The sequence below is a fragment of the Nycticebus coucang genome, chromosome 14 (assembly GCF_027406575.1).
Source record: "Nycticebus coucang isolate mNycCou1 chromosome 14, mNycCou1.pri, whole genome shotgun sequence".
NCBI lineage: Eukaryota > Metazoa > Chordata > Mammalia > Primates > Lorisidae > Nycticebus > Nycticebus coucang.
Window position 1 is genome coordinate 83,893,276 of NC_069793.1, and position 16,083 is coordinate 83,909,358.

The following is a 16,083-nucleotide window of genomic DNA, read 5'->3' on the forward strand; positions in this document are numbered from 1 at the left end:
TTAACGGTAGGGTGGTACAAGGTAACATAATTGAACAGTTAAATGAGTACTAAACTATTGAATGCTATTTAATCTCCTCAATAATTTTATGAATTACATACTGCTATTACTTACATTTTATGGAAGAGGAAGTTGAAGCTCAGAGAAAGAAATTCATTTGCTTCAAGTCACACAATGAGTTATTTGTGGAACGTGGATTTGAACATGGATTTATCTGACTCCAAAGACTTTTGATTTAAAACACTATGCCATTAGAAGATAATAAAAATGAATTGTTGCAGACATGTCTTGCATACAGACGAAATTCTCAGCTGCGTTTTCTACACCACATTTGTCATAAATTCAACTTACTGAGATTGTATTGGTGAGTGTATGTATAGCAGACTTAACAAGGGAAATCTAGAAAGTGCTTGGGGACCTGGGAATTCTATTGTTAAAGCGGTTACTTTCTTTTGCAGCTGGTCACCATTATGATGTTTGGGATTTGGGAAAGTAGGCCTCCCATAATACAAGCCTTTATAGAAAGTGAATCTGAAATAGTGATGTACTTGCCTCTGAATAGCTTTGTTACATTGAAAGAATTATTTCAGACGCACATGTATTCCTTAGCTATGACATGTACAATTCCTCACGGTCTTTTCTTTCTGCCTGAAAACCTCCCTTCTTATGACATGGTTAGCTCCTCATTTTCACATGCATTGATCTTTTTCCTCCTAGAAGGTACCTCTGAACTTTCCAGACCTGGCGAATTTTCTCTCTTCAATGTCCCTGTAATAATCAGTGCTCACTCCCATGCTAGCATTTTCTTTCCTTCCTTTTGTTTCTGCCTTCACTCCTTTTTATTCTTCCATGATTAGACAAACATTAAATCAATCCTCCTCTATGCCAGGCAGACTTAAATTGAAATTTCCTCTGGGATACTTGAAGGTAAGAATTAGGGCTCCATCATCACTGTGTGCCCAGTACCCAGTTCTGTGTTTGGCAACTAACTGGAACTCAATTAAAACGTATTAATAAGTAATTCTATTTTTTGTGCCACCCCTGAATTTGGCATGTTTACATTGTGGTATGTATAATATCTATAGTATTAATGCAATTACTTAAATCAACGTTCTGCTGCTATGGATATGGGATTCCATATAAATGCAAGATCAGGCACGTTCCAATTATATTGATAGCAACAGAACTTAGTATAGTGTTTAAAACAGGGTAGAAACTTAATAAAATAGTTTTTGCTGAATAAATGAATGATGGGATAAAGAGCTGTACCGCATATGTTCCTATTCAGATTCTAACCTAACCTAGAAACCAAGAAGCTGGGTAGCACCATTCTGAAAATTTGTTTCATTTTTAATATTAACAACAGCTATTTATTACAACTGTAAGAATAAAAATAAACATCTTTAATTTAAACTCATAACATATTTCCTCTAAAAAAATCAAAAGCACATAATATTTAAAAGGATTTCCCACCCTTTCCTCGTCTAAATTTAATTATAATAATCAAATAGCCAGCATATTTTAAGCACATTTGGGATGAAAAATATCAGAGCAGCCTCGAGATAATTAACATGTGAGCAGCTTGAAGCTGAATTTTTTCTCTGTCTATAATTTCCTGAAAACATGAGGCTCTAAAATGCAATTGTAGAGAAGAGCAGGCGGTATAGCATAAAACCCCAGAATCATAGCACCTCGGATTGATTTTCTACCTGTTTTGTGATCTTGAGCAGTTTACAGAATTTTCCTGAGTTTTAGTTAATTCAACTGTAAAAGAATATCACCTGTCATGTAGGATTCAAAGCATAATGCTTAAGATATGATTTTGGGTGATGCGATGCGTCCAGATGCTTTTTATTTCACGTATTTATTTATTTAAAGGCAAAAAAAAAATGTACCAAGAAAAGTAGTACAAGCTGAAGAACACAAGTGAAATGAAAATTTGTGAGAAGAGAATCACTCAAATGCTGGAGTTATAAGACCTGTCAGCGACTCTGCCCTCCTGGAGCTCATCCTCTTCCCCCGTCCAGATTCCCACCAACTGGCCTTTGTGTCACTCTGGAGCTTTTTTCCCTCTTAAGTGAAGATATAAAAGTTCCAACCTCCAAAGTAATTAGGTAACTCAGGGAACCAAAGCACTTCCGAGAGAATGTCCCTATTGACATAAAGATGTTGACATGCACTGCCTTCCTTCCCCTTTACAGTTTTGTACTTAAAATAAATAAGATACATTTCTTTATAAGTGAAAAGCAGGAAATAATCCTAACTTCCTGTCATAAGGCTTCCTATTGAGTTAATTCTTGAAAGACACATTTGTTTTTGCTTTTTCCTTTTACTTGGATTTATTGGAAGGTTGCCAGAGCCTGGCAAAAGTACCTGGAAGTGTTTCTGTGGCTTTGGACGAGGGAGCTACAGACCAATAGGGTTCTTGCTACTTATATCTTATCCCAAATTCTTTGATGGAAAACAAATTAAAGATTCTTTCTAGGACAGTTTTAGCAGCTATCTGGCAGGGGATGGTGTCCCAGAAAAAGTGTCTTGGCAAAGGCTTTTAGAGAATTCTGAGTGTCTAGCCCAAATTGCTGCTTTTCACTATTTTTTTCTCCTTCCTCTTCCAAACCAGACAGCATTGTAGCTACCTTCTTCTCAGAGAATTAATTAGCTAGTTCTATTGATTTTAATTCCTAATCGAAACTCTTTGTTGCTTTTTACTCACACTACATTATCTGAGTCCAAACCACCAATAGATTCACATTGATTTTTTGCAAAATTTTCCTTCTGGTGCTTTTTTCTTAACCTCTTTTTAAAATTCCCACTTTAATCTTTTATTTTTAAATCTTTTAGAATAACATGTTTAAGTAGCTCAAATAGTATGAAATACTTTATAGACATTTTAAGCACGCAGTGACGTATAGACCAAATGTGTAAGAGATTTGAGTTTAACAAGTGTTACTTGTCTTATTTGTGTGCCGCTGCCCATGTGCACACACACACACCACAGATGTAACTCCCATCCAGCTCCCTCTTTTCTCTCTCATCATATGATACTGCTATTTTGAAATCGGTATCCTTCCTTTTCATGTTTTTAAACAATACCTGCCCTTTACACTGGGACCATGTGAATAGTATTTATAAAGTGGCCCATTACAATTGCATTTCCTTTCTTATGTAATTTTTGGCTATTCTTGGAGATAATTACCTTATTTAGATCTATTCTGTCCACTAGAATATAAATACCACCTTATTTAGAACTGTTCTGTCTACTAGAATATAAATACCATAGGAGCAAGGAGTTTTATCTGCATTGTTTATAGAAATATTTTCAGCATTTACATTTCTTATGATGCGATTTATAACACTCTACCTCAAAATCTACCTTGGCATATTGAATATTTTAAGCTAAAAAGGTTGAGAAAGGGCAGGTGCAAGAACTTTCTGACCTCCCCTACCCTTCTCCTCGGAGCAGGTCATAAAGCCTTCCTGGGAGAGGTGCCCTCCCTCCACCCGGAGGACAGGTGCACACTTCTTTCAGAAGGGCATCCGAAGGAACAGGCCTTACTAGATTTACCCTTTTACTTGTGTCCTTTGTCCGCTCACATTTCTCTACAACTCTCCATTTTTCATCAAACCTAATGTAAAACACCCAGGCTTAACTGCTTCTTTTGGTCTTCATTTCCTTATCAAGGCTTCTGTGTCACATAAAACATACTAAATAAATATATATGTTTTTCTCTTGTCACTTTATCTTTTGTTACAGGTGCTCTAGCCCATAAATCTAAGATAGGTGGAAGGAAAAGTAATTTTTCCTTCCCTATACACAGGGCAGGGAAAATGCTAGATATGTATTTAATGAATGGCTAGATGGCGGAATGAATAAATAAATGGTTTTTAGTTTCCTTGAGAATAAATTTTAAATTTTTTACCATGGCTTTCAAAGCCCTCCAAGAGTTGGTTTTTGCCTACTTTCTCATTTCTGCCTTTCACTCCCAGTTCCTTTTCAGTTCCTGTATACTATGTCCAAAATACACTTCTCTTTCATTTTGGTTTGGTCAATTCCCATCTTTCCTTCATTCTCATGTCCCCCATTCACTGAAGAGGCAACTTGAAATATGACCTGAGTTTGCTTCTGGTGATACCATTCTGGTCTTCTCTATTGTTAATACTTAGTAACACTTTCTTATTAATTGTGAATATTGGAGACGATAATCTTCTTGAGGGCAGGAATCCTGATTGTCATGCTCACTCCAACTGTAGGTATCTCATAATTATTAGATAAGGAACAGCTACTTGCTGTCCTCAATAAAAATAAGTTGAATTGGGGACATTGTCTATGTCCTGCCCTCATCCTTCATCTGTAATCTTATTTTTTTCCCTGTCTTCTTGGTTTTCATACTAGATTACCTTTCTCTTTATTTCTAACTCCTGGTTACTGGTGCCTGACAATTTATGACTTCTACTGAGAATATGGCTAGTGTAAAAATTATTTTAATGACTTTATCTATCAAAATATACTCCCATAATATATATCAAAAAAGGAAGTGTTGAAGATGCCAATTAAAGGTTGACCCTCACATAATATCCATGTGGAGACCTTTCCAGGTTTGGAAAATTCCCTCACCATCCCCCTTCCCCCAGCACACACATGCACACACATACCCCACATATGTATGTAGCCAGAGATAAATGATTTCATTCTTTTGTTTGAAAATCTCCACTGTTTCCACCTTGTTTTTCGGATAAAGTCCAAACTTCTTAAAGGCCATCTTCAATGGCTGGCCCTAACATCTGTTTTAATAATTATTTGTAACACACTATGTCACTTCATTGCAGCTTGACATGTGTTTGCTGTGTGCCTCCTCTGTGTCAGGCTCTGTGTTAGTAGCTTGTAATAAACGTATGGTTAAGAGATAGCTCTGTCCTTGAGAAACTACTAATTCAGTAGGAGAGGCAGATAAGTATATAGCTTATTAAAATTTAGTCAGAAAAAATGATTTAAAGGGGGAAGTAGAATTTTCTTTAGAAATACTGAAAAGGAGACTCAGCAGTCTAGTCAGAGGAGGTTTCGTAGAGAAGGTGACAGAGTGAAAAAGGTTGAGTAGGAGTTATTCAATTAAAGACACAGGGGTAACCACAGTGCAGGCAGAGAAGACACTATACTTACAGACAGGGAGGAGTATAACAGCCTTGTGTGTATTTAAGAATTATAAGCAGTCCTTGAGACTAGTATGCAAAATGAGTGGTTGGAAAGTGGTGGGTTATCAAGACGAGAAAAATTATAGGAAGGTAGGGGAAAGAGGGGATATTTTTATAGGTCGTATTGAAAAGCTTAGGATATATCCTACACAAATATAAAACCATTATTAAGTGTTGAATGATGGGTAAAGAATATGGTACCCCCAAATATGGCTCCTTGGTATTTGAAACAATACAAGAAGCAGGAAGGACTCTCTCACTTTCCTCTTGCCCTTCTCTTGTGAAATAGTCATAAAACCTCCCTTGAAAGGTGCCCTGTCTCTATCCAGAGAAAAGGAACATCCTTAATACTAAGGACTCAAGGTTACCAAGAGGACTCTGAACAGAGAACAGGCAGTTCTTGCTGAGTTTCCCCAGCTGGCTGCCATTAGATCAGACCTTTGTATTCAATCATGCTTATCCATGACTATCCACTTAGCATAAAGGTACACAGATTTTCCTGTTTCTTTGGGTCTTCATTTCCTCATGAAGGTTCCCTTGTCATATAAAACTTACATTGAATAAATCTGTATGCTTTTTTCTTGTTAACATGCTTTTGTTTTAGAGGCTTTAGTCATGAACCTAAGATACAAAGGAAAGATGTTTTTTTCCCCTATGTAAGCAATGAAGTAAAAGAAACAAATCCATATATTAGATATATTATCCAGTAGGCTAATGAGACATGGACTTGGAGGGGTGTGGCATAAATCTGGGAGCTGAGAAATAAGGTGAGATGTTACTGCAGTAGTCAAACGTGAGGCAATAGGAACCTAGTCAAGGAAAGAGTTGTACAAATGGAGAGGAGGGGAGACAGTTAAGAATATTTAGCAATTCAAGGCCCTGCGGTGGTTCACTAATCCTCTAATCCTTGCACTCTCAGAGGCTGAGATGGGTGGATTGCTTGAGTCCAGGAGTTTGAGACTACTCTGGGCAAGAGTGAGACCCTGTCTCTACCCAAAACAGATAAAAACTAGTCCAGCAGTGTGGTGGGTACCTGTAGTCCCAGCTATGGTGGAGACTGAGGCAAGAGCATCTACTGAGCCTAAGAGATTGAGGTTGCTGTGAGCTATTATGATGACATTGCACTCTCCCCAGGGTGACAGAGTGAGACTTTGTCTCAAAAAAAGAAAAAAAAAAAAAAGGAATCGTTAGAAATTGAAAAAAGCGGGCTTGCTAAATCATTGGATATGGGCCATATGCACACATAGAATAGAAAAGCAGGTCTATACTTAATACAGAGGCACAATGATAAAACTGTGAGGTTTGGACATGATAGACTGAAGTACCTATGGAATAATCAAGTGGAGATTTTCAGCAGTAGTTAGCTTCATGAGTCTGCAATTGAGGAAGGAATGCAGGCTGGGCCACACTGATGTGAGTGATGGGCAGGTGGGTAATAACTGAAGCTATCAAAGCAGACGACATGACCTGGGGAGACTGTGTAGGGAGGGGCACAACCACTTACCGATGGAAACCTGGGAAAAGGCAATGAAAGAGCCAATGAAAATAAAAAATCCTAGTAGTGATAGAGAGAGAACCCTAGGTGATGACATGGCTGATGGGGGAGTAAGCTGCAGGATAACGTGTACCCTCAGGGCCGCCACATTGAACAGAAATGGTCATCAAAAATACTAACCATTAGGTTGCCCATAAGGTGGTCATTGGTATCTTTTACGAGAATATTTCCAAAAGCATGGTAAAGGTGAAGACAAATTGCTGTGATAAATCAAATGTGAGGAAGTAAAAAATACAAAAGGAACATTTATTACTTACTCCAGAAAGTTGATTAGAAAGATGAATGAGAAAGAATTAACAATGAGAGGATTTGGATTTATTTTTACACTGCACAAATAGCATCTCTGAGATAACAGATGGTACATAAAGGCATGAGGCAAGCAAGCAACCCATATCCATTCCTTGATGTTCTCTAGGTTATGATTTTAATAATTCTGAAAGCCCTACTTCCTCTTGATAATATTATCTTCACGTTTTTGTTAAGTAAGGGTCAACTCAAGAATAAACCTTTCTAAATCCTGCAGGGATAGTTATACAGTCTCGACTTTTTCCATAATATTTTGTTCATTCCTCATCTTCTTAACACTTAGTAAACTGCACTCTTACCTGTTGACATACTTTTCTCCCACTAGATTACACACTTCTCAGAAACTTAGGCTACATATTTGTGTTTCCAATCCCTGTTACATTTTCTGACACAAACTAAGCCTTTAATTTGTGAAATTAATGTATTTCCACTTGAAAGTCTCAAAGACATCTCCAATTAATCTTGTCTAAAACTAAACTATTGATCTCTGTGAAAGAATGCATTTATTTCTCCAGTCTTCTGAGAAGAAAATTTGGCAGCCTTCCTCGACACCTTCTGCATCCAATTTATCTGTATGTCTTGTTGATTTTACCAAAGAGTATATCTCACATCTTCCAACATACTGTTTAGTTCAAGACACTAAGAACTCTGCTTGGCTACCCACTTCTACTTTCCATCCCTCCCCCAAGTATTCTCCTTCATAATAACTAGGAGAATATTTTTTAAAAATATGCTTTTAATTATGCTTTTCTTTTCTTCCTCTGAAATCAGTGCAATGGTTTCTCATTGTCATGGTAAAGAAACACTGAAATCCTTACTATGTTCTCCTGGCCTGTGTGGGACCTAGCCTTTTGGTTTCCGCTGACACTTTCTCCCATCTGCTTCCCATACACAGACTTCACGTTTCCTCAGCCAGAAATGCCCTTCTCACCATTATTCACTAAATATTTCTTTTTATCATTTAAGTCTCAGCTAATGTTCATTTCTTCAGAGACATCTTTTATAAACACAGATTTAAATGACAACTTCTCTAATATTGTCATTATTATTTTTTTTTTTTTTTGCTCCTGCTCTCTGACTTCACACACAATTTGCCAGTGTCTGTATATGCATATTTTATGCCTGTCTTCCTACAAGATGGTATGATATATAAGGACTTGGATATGGGGATCAAGTGACAAAGGAACCATTTCTGTGGGTTGTTTTTACCCTTAATTTCACTAGTGCCTATGATTAAAATGAAATTATATTGATGTTATAATGAAAATTTTATCTATGTAATAAAAGAGCAAATAAACTATTTTTTTTTTTTTTTATTCGGCATTGTAGTCTTATAAAACACGGGCAAAAAGTTATATCTACATCAGGGTCCTCAAGCTATGGCCTGTGAAGACATTTATTTGGTCCACCGGGTGTTTTTGCCACAGCTGCCTGTCCTGCTTAACAGCCGACTCATCCCAGGCCACAGTGCACATGTGTGGAATGTGCGCCAACTCTCTGACTCAGCTCCTTCTCCCTGTCTCTCCCCGCCCCTCCTTCTGTCTGTCTCTCAACTCCTCCTTTCAGTCTCTGGTGGTCTTTATTTTGCAGATAGGGGGTGCCTTTTTTTGAAGTTAGAAGAGCCTTTCTTTTTTAAGTTAGGAGAGTCTTTTTTTTTATGTTGGTTAGTTGGTTGGGGGTGGTTTCTAGGGGGGTTGCATCACAGTGATAATGCAAATAGTCAGCACTAAGTACTAATGCAAATTGTCAGTGCTCAGAGGTAATGCAAGTGGTCAGAGCTCAGATGTAATGCAAATGGTCAGTGCTCAGTGGTAATGATAATTGTAAGTGCTCAGTGTTAATGCAAATTGTTAGCACTCAGTATTAATGCAAATTGTCAGCAGTCAGTGTTATCGCAAATGGTCAGTGGTCAGTGTTAATGCAAATGGTCAGTGCTCAGTGTTATCACATGGGGGCCCCAAACTGGTAATCTGCCTAGGGCCCCATGGGAACTTAATCCAGCTCTGCAGACAGCTGAGGAGTAGGAAACCCAACTTAATTGACAGTAAGTGCGTTTATATTCTGATTGCTATTCAGTTGTGTATGATGTTGTATGTTGTGTGCTGTGTAAGCCCTGGTTCACACTGTTGTTATCTCTGAGCAGTGCAAGTTCAGCCATATGCTTGTATGGCTGAACTCACATTAGATTCGGAAGAAAAAAGGCATAAGTGCCTTTTTTTCCCCTGCAAATTCACAGATAGCAGTGCAGTTTGCACAGGGTAGTATGAACTGGAAAGGTGGTGGAGGAACCAGCTCTGTAATCATGCCTATTCCCGCACCACACCAGTGTGAGCCTGAGGTAAAAGTGGAGTTCCACCATATGGGTACTGGCAAGGCTGAAATGATGTGGATTGGCAAGGCTGTATTGATGGACACTGATCAGACTGCCTTGATGAGCACTGATCAGGCTGCATCGATGGGCAGTGCAGTCTATATGTCTCTGTGTGGGCAAAGTTATTGCTGGGATATTGTTTTTGGAGTGCTGTATATATATATATATATATATTGGTATTTTACTAATAGCAATTTGGAATCCCTAGGAAACAATATCAAGAAAGAGAAAAGTTGACTCAGAGTATAGGATATTCAAAGAACAGTAGATTTATGATTACTTTTTTGTGCAGTAAAAGGAAAGAGCTGTGTGTTTGATATGCCAGAATATAGTGTCTGTGTTCAAAGAATACAATTTGCATCAATACTATCAAACTCAACATAAAGATAAATATGATTGTTTGGTCGGAGAAGTGAGACAAGATAAAATATTAAAACTGAAATATCTTTGACAACTCAGTGAAACACTTTTGTGAAGCAGAAACAGCTAAATACTTCATCACTGCGAGCAAGTTTTCAAGTTGCCAAGCTAATTGCATGCACTGGCAGACCATTCGTGGAGGGAGAATTTGTTAAAGAATGCCTTCTTTCTGTTGCCAAAGAGATGTGTCCAGAGAAGGCCAATTTATTTAGTACAGTGAGTCTTTCAGGACCTTCAATTACACGAAGGATTGAAGAAATGGAAGACAATTTGCATCAGCATTTGCAAAACTCCGCAAAAAAACTTTCTTATTTTTCCTTGGCACTCGACAAAAGTAATGATGTTCGTGATTCTAATTTTTATTCGTGGTATGAATGACTATTTCAAAGTCACAGAAGAGCTTGATGCACTGCAAAGCATCAAAGGAACAACTACAGGAGAGGATATCTATGAAAAGGTTTGCCAAACTCTGAATAGTTTGGAGCTGGACTGGGCAAAACTAGCCAGTGTGACAACTGATGGTGCTCCTAGCATGGTGGGGTCTAAGAAAGGAGTAATTGCTTGAATTAACCAAGAGATGGACAAACATAACCATTCTCATCCAATAGCCATATACTGCCTCATCCACCAACAAGTGCTGTGTAGTAAATCACTAACGTGGGACTCTGTTATGAAATCTGTGGCATCTTGTGTTAACTTCATTAGAGGTAATGCACTAAACCACAGACAATTTCAGAAATTTCTGAGCTAAATGTTGCCTGTGAAGATGATCTGTACCACACAGAAGTCTGTTGGCTGAGTCAAGGGAGAGTTTTGAAACATTTCTATGACTTATTTCTACAAAACAAAGAAGCATCAGAGCTCAATGATGCAGAATGGAAATGGCACCTTGCCTTTCTGACAGATGTAACAGAGCTACTCAACAGTTTCAATGTGCAACTTCAAGGAAAGGGGAAGCACTTCTGTGATACGCAATTGCATGTGAAAGCATTGAAGTAAAATTAGGCCTCCTCATCAGACAAGTGAAGGAGGAAAATTTCTGTTAGCAGAAAATCCATTGGTTGCATTCCCAAATAAAACATGTGTGGATTTACTGAAAAAGTTGCAAAAGGAGTTCCAATTTAGATTTAAAGAGCTTCATCTCCATGAAGAGGACAGACAGCTTTTTGGTAACCCATTTTCTATTGACATTGAAAATGTAGATACGATTTACCAAATGGAACTGGCTGAACTGCAGAATTGTGACTCTCTGAAAGACGCATTCAAGTCAAGCAGCCTTCCTAATTTCTATGCATCTCTCCCCACTGAGACATACCCTAATCTCATGAACCATGCACTCAAAATGGCAACCATCTTTGGCAGCCCTTATGTCTGTGAACAGACTTTCTCCAGAATGAAACATCTGAAATCTCCAACCAGATCTAGACTAACTGATGCACACTTGCATCACTTGTTACGACTAGCAGTGACAAATATGGAACCAGACATTGATCATCTCATTAGCTAAAAGCAGGCCCATAGTTCCCATTGAAATACTGGTAAGTCTGTTGATTTAACTTTACTTGTTCTTCATTTTAAATATTGTATTTGTTTCCATTTTGTTTTTTTTTTTACTTCAAAATAAGATATGTGCAGTGTGTATAGGAATTTGTTCATAGTTGTTTTTTTAAACTATAGTCCGGCCCTCCAATGGGCTGAGGGACAGTGAACTGGCCCCCTGTTTAAAAAGTTTGATGACCCCTGATCTATATATTCATTCACATGGTGCTTAGTCATGCAAGCTGGTTGAATATGCAAGAAAAGTATTCGATTTAATAATAAGCCGGGTTGAAATTGGAAAAAAAATATGAAGAAATAGTATGAAGTAAAGATGACCAGTACTATTCCTCACCTCCCTCCAAAAAAACTAATCATAATATATTTTTTCTTTCTTGCCTTTTTTCTATATGTGTCTGTGCATGCATGCATATATGCTTATGTATGCACGCACATTATAGTTCAGCTATTCAATAAAATTTGTTGTGTTCAACACTAACTTAGTTCTCAGGTTATCTAATGGTGAAAATAGGACTCAAATTCTCACAAGACACTTGGATATCTTATTAAATCAGAGTTTTAAGAACAGAAAAGTCTGCTGTATATATTACCAATCACTTAAAAAAATAAAAAAGATGAGCTATCTCAAAAAAGACCAGGAGTGATCAAAGAATTTTTATAATCAGGCTTTGGAGATTAGCTAATTCAACTACCTAGGATATTCACTCTACTTGTGAGGCATGCAGACTAATGCTGATGCCTTTATGATCTTTTAGCCACTAGGAGTTTTGTGCTAAATCCTCCCGTTTGATTTGTAAAACCACAACCTGACATACCACGTGGTAGGCCTTTCTCTCTTTTCTTTGCAAACTCAGCTTCAGGGGTCCCCTACTCTTTCTCCCATATTCCTAAATCTATATCCTCTTACTATACTGTAATCAAGTTTTACTTTTTTGCCTGCTTCAGTTAACTGTGAACTTCTTTGGGACAGAGGTAGTATCTTTATTTCTGTATCTTTATTGTAGTGCTAGACAAATGGGCACTTCATGTGCATTTGATAAATCTTTATTGAAGAAAAGTTGGAAGGAAGGATGGGAAGAATCATATTCTATTTTTATACTGTAAAAATTAGAAATGATTATGAAATATAGACTGGAGAACACAATGGCATATTCCTTAATATTTTGTGGAGCAAAAATACAAACCAAAACAAAAAAGAAGAAAGAAAATAAGCAAGTAGAGACAAGTTTTGCTCTGTGCCAATATTACCTGAAAACTTATTAGCAAAGTCTCCGATTTCAATCAAAGAAAAGCATTAAGAGAAACAAAGAACTTTAGGTAAACATCTGCCCAATTCTAAGCTCCCTTTTTGTTCTTGTTATGCCATTACACATTTTAGTCTTTGTCAGGCTAATACTTCTTCCTCTCCATTTCTAGTAGCACAGTAACTGGAGCCCTGCTTATGAACTTGCAGGAATTTTCCAAGGATGGGCTCAAAATGCCCTCTAGACAACCTAGTAATTCGGATCTAATTTGGAAGTGAAGACTAGAGTATTGGCAGATCTTTCCCGAAGTTCTAAATATTTTTATAATCCGCACAGGCTTTGGGAAGGGTTCTATTCCAAAAGGAATTTTTTTATCCCATAAACATAACCACCTAAGATGAGAAATATGAAAAATATTTGGAATACTTAGAGATGTGAACCCATCCTCTCATATCTGCGTCTTCTTTCAGTTGATTTCTGAGGAATGCACTATGGCATTGTAATCTAGGTACCTGTGAGATCATCAGTAGGCCAGGACCCCAGCTGGCATGCTTTGCAGGTGTATTCATCAAAGACATACTCATTTTCTTTACAAGGTGTACAGGTCCAACAACAGCTGACTTCCCCCTTCCGGATCACCTAAGGCAAATATTTAAAATATTGATTAATTATTTTTGCATGATAAAAATCCAGCAATCCTTTACTGAAATGTACTGCTTTGCTAAGCAGAAAGGACTTTCACATACATTATTTTAAATTATTTTAAATGTATGTGAAAGGTAAGCAGTATTAAGTACTAATAGTTTTATATTGTAATTAATTGAAGAAACTGATGTTGAGTTTAAACAAGTCCATCACCATAAATTTTTGGTTGGTGGCAGAATTAAGAATTAAATTAAATGCAAGTCTTTATATAATTAGTTTAGGATACCTGTATTTAATTAAGTATCTGTGTTTGTACTTATATAAGTATACATACGTTTACATATGTGTGTACATAAATGAATTTTCCACCAAATCTGTGCCTCTCCTTTTCTCAAATTAAGAAATTTTTCTCTGTGGATTTACCTTGGCCTCCCTTCATTAGTTGAATAATCATGACCAAAAAACCTTTATGTCTTCTAATATTCAAAAATCTATTTGTATTGACAAAAATAATTAAGAATTTGTACTGGGTAGAAAGACAGAAGAAGATACAGGTTTTTCTGAAGGTAATCTCTTGATCTCTTTCTAATAAAAATCTGGTTCAATAATTCAGCCTTTATTTCTAGTTTAGTAGTTTGTTTTGCTTGGGATGAAGGAGGATAAGGTCATCAAGATTAATGAATAGATCACATCTATTTGAATTGTTAAGGCAATAAAAAACAATTGAAGTACTTTAACAGTTGAAAGATTTGCAGATGTTATTCTTTACAAATGTATATACCTTTTTGTCTCACCACTGGTGCATGAGTAGCTTCTGTGGGACAGAGAATTCATTAAATATTCTTATAAATGATTAAAATTATGATTAATGTTCAGCAGTAACTAGACACAGCAGTAGTTATGCTTTGCATTCCTTGTTTCAGATGCTGACTCTACAAATGACAATGACCTTTGGTGATAACACCATCTAGATGCCTCTATCCAGATACAATTGTCAGCTGACACTTCCTATTTACATTCTATAGTATTCCTCCTTCATACTTTTAAAATTGCAGCAATTCAAGTAGGGAATAATGACAAAAGGACCTGAAACACCTTTTCCCTAAAATAACCAAATAAATGAGGCAAATTTGCTCTTTAGACCTTCTTAATCTAGCTAAAGTATTCTTCATAAAAATATTGACGACTTATAGGCTATTTAGTGCATGTCAGATGCTTTTATCATATTAAAACATTAGAATAGCTCTGTATGAGGTAGCTAGTGTTATTTTATTCATTTTCCTTAGGGGAGAAAACTAAGTTCACATAGCACATTAGGATAGATGAGGGCTAAAACAATATATGTTGGAGTTCAAGGCTCATGCTCACAGATATTGAGCCATATTGGAAGACAAACTTCATGATATTTTCAAAGATGTAGGTGGGAGAGTACTTACTGGCTTGAGAGCAGGGGGTTCTAGTTTTTTTGTTGTTGTTGTTTTTTTTTTTTTTTTGCAGTTTTTGGCCAGGGCCAAGTTTGAACCTGCCACCTCTGGTATATGGGCCAGTGCCTTACTCCTTAAGTCACAGATGCCACCCAGGTTTTTTTTTGTGAGACAGAATCTCACTATGTTGCCCTTGCTAGAGCACCGTGGCATCCAAGTTCACAGCAACCCCAAAGTCTTGGGCTTAAGCAATTCTCTTGCCTCAGCCTCCCAAGTAGCTAGGACTACAGGTGCCCACCACAAAGCCCTGCAGTTGTCGTTGTTTAGCAGGCCTGGGCCAGACTCGAGCCCACCAGCCTTGGTGTACGTGGCAGAGCCCTACTCACTGAGCTATGGGTGCCAAGCCAGGTGGGGGTTCTAGTCTTACCTATATAGTTGTGCAGCCTTGAGCAGTCCTCTAGCTGATGCAGTTTTTTCAGACTTAGCCTGTTTGTTTTTATTCCCGAGGATTGAATAAAACATTACAGTGATTTTTAACATGTAGAACACTCCCTGTTACCTATTTTATTAATGATGCTGTAATGCGGGTAGGTGGGCATATTAAGAAGGACAGGCAAATAAATGCAGCCACATTTCCACACTGTCCAGCAAAAAATATGCTTGCTTTCTATGGTTCAATTTTCATTGGTTTGTGAATTTCAGTTTCTTGCCAAAATAAGTCCAAGCTTGGTTTCTAGAAAAACTCCAATATTACATCTGTTTTTGAATCAACAGTGGCAACTCATCTTCTTCAGATCATTTAGAATTGATTTGTTTTATTATTTTTGCATGTTAGGTTCTATTTACATTCATTCTGAACACAAAGTAGTGACAATTCCCATTCTTCTTGAATATCCTGGGAGTAGTGGTACCTTCTCTATGAATAAAAATACGTAACATTGGAAACTATTTTTGACTAAACTCTTTCATGAAAACTAAAATCTGAACAGTGCAATGAGATATTGATATCATTAACATTGTTCAGTTGCAGCCTTCAACTATATTAGGAAAATCTTGTTAATTTTGTGAAAATTGTGTGTAAATAATGTGAAAACGAGGTCTAGTTAGTAAAATAGACTTTGGAATTAAATAAGGCTAAAAAAGTATTATTACAAAATAACTAGTATTAAAAGTATGATAATAGGGGGCAGCACCTGTGGCTCAAAGGAGTAGGGCGCTGGCCCCATATGCTGGAGGTGGTGGATTCAAACCCAGCCCCAGCCAAAAACTGAAAAAAAAAAAAAAATATATATATATATATATGTGTGTGTGTGTGTGTGTGTGTGTGTATATATATATAATAACAGGGAATCAAATTCTTCTATTGTGTAA

General features: G+C 37.1%; 1 protein-coding gene across 4 annotated transcripts in view; it reads right to left on the minus strand.

Moving 5' to 3' along the window:
* GRM5 (glutamate metabotropic receptor 5) overlaps positions 1 to 16,083 on the minus strand; it is a 521,853-nt gene that overhangs the window by 93,765 nt on the left and 412,005 nt on the right. For all 4 annotated transcript variants that reach the window (XM_053561783.1, XM_053561779.1, XM_053561781.1 and 1 more), the window contains exon 7: positions 13,156 to 13,282. In XM_053561783.1, coding sequence (XP_053417758.1) covers positions 13,156 to 13,282 — 127 coding nt within the window. The remainder of the gene's footprint in view (positions 1 to 13,155; positions 13,283 to 16,083) is intronic.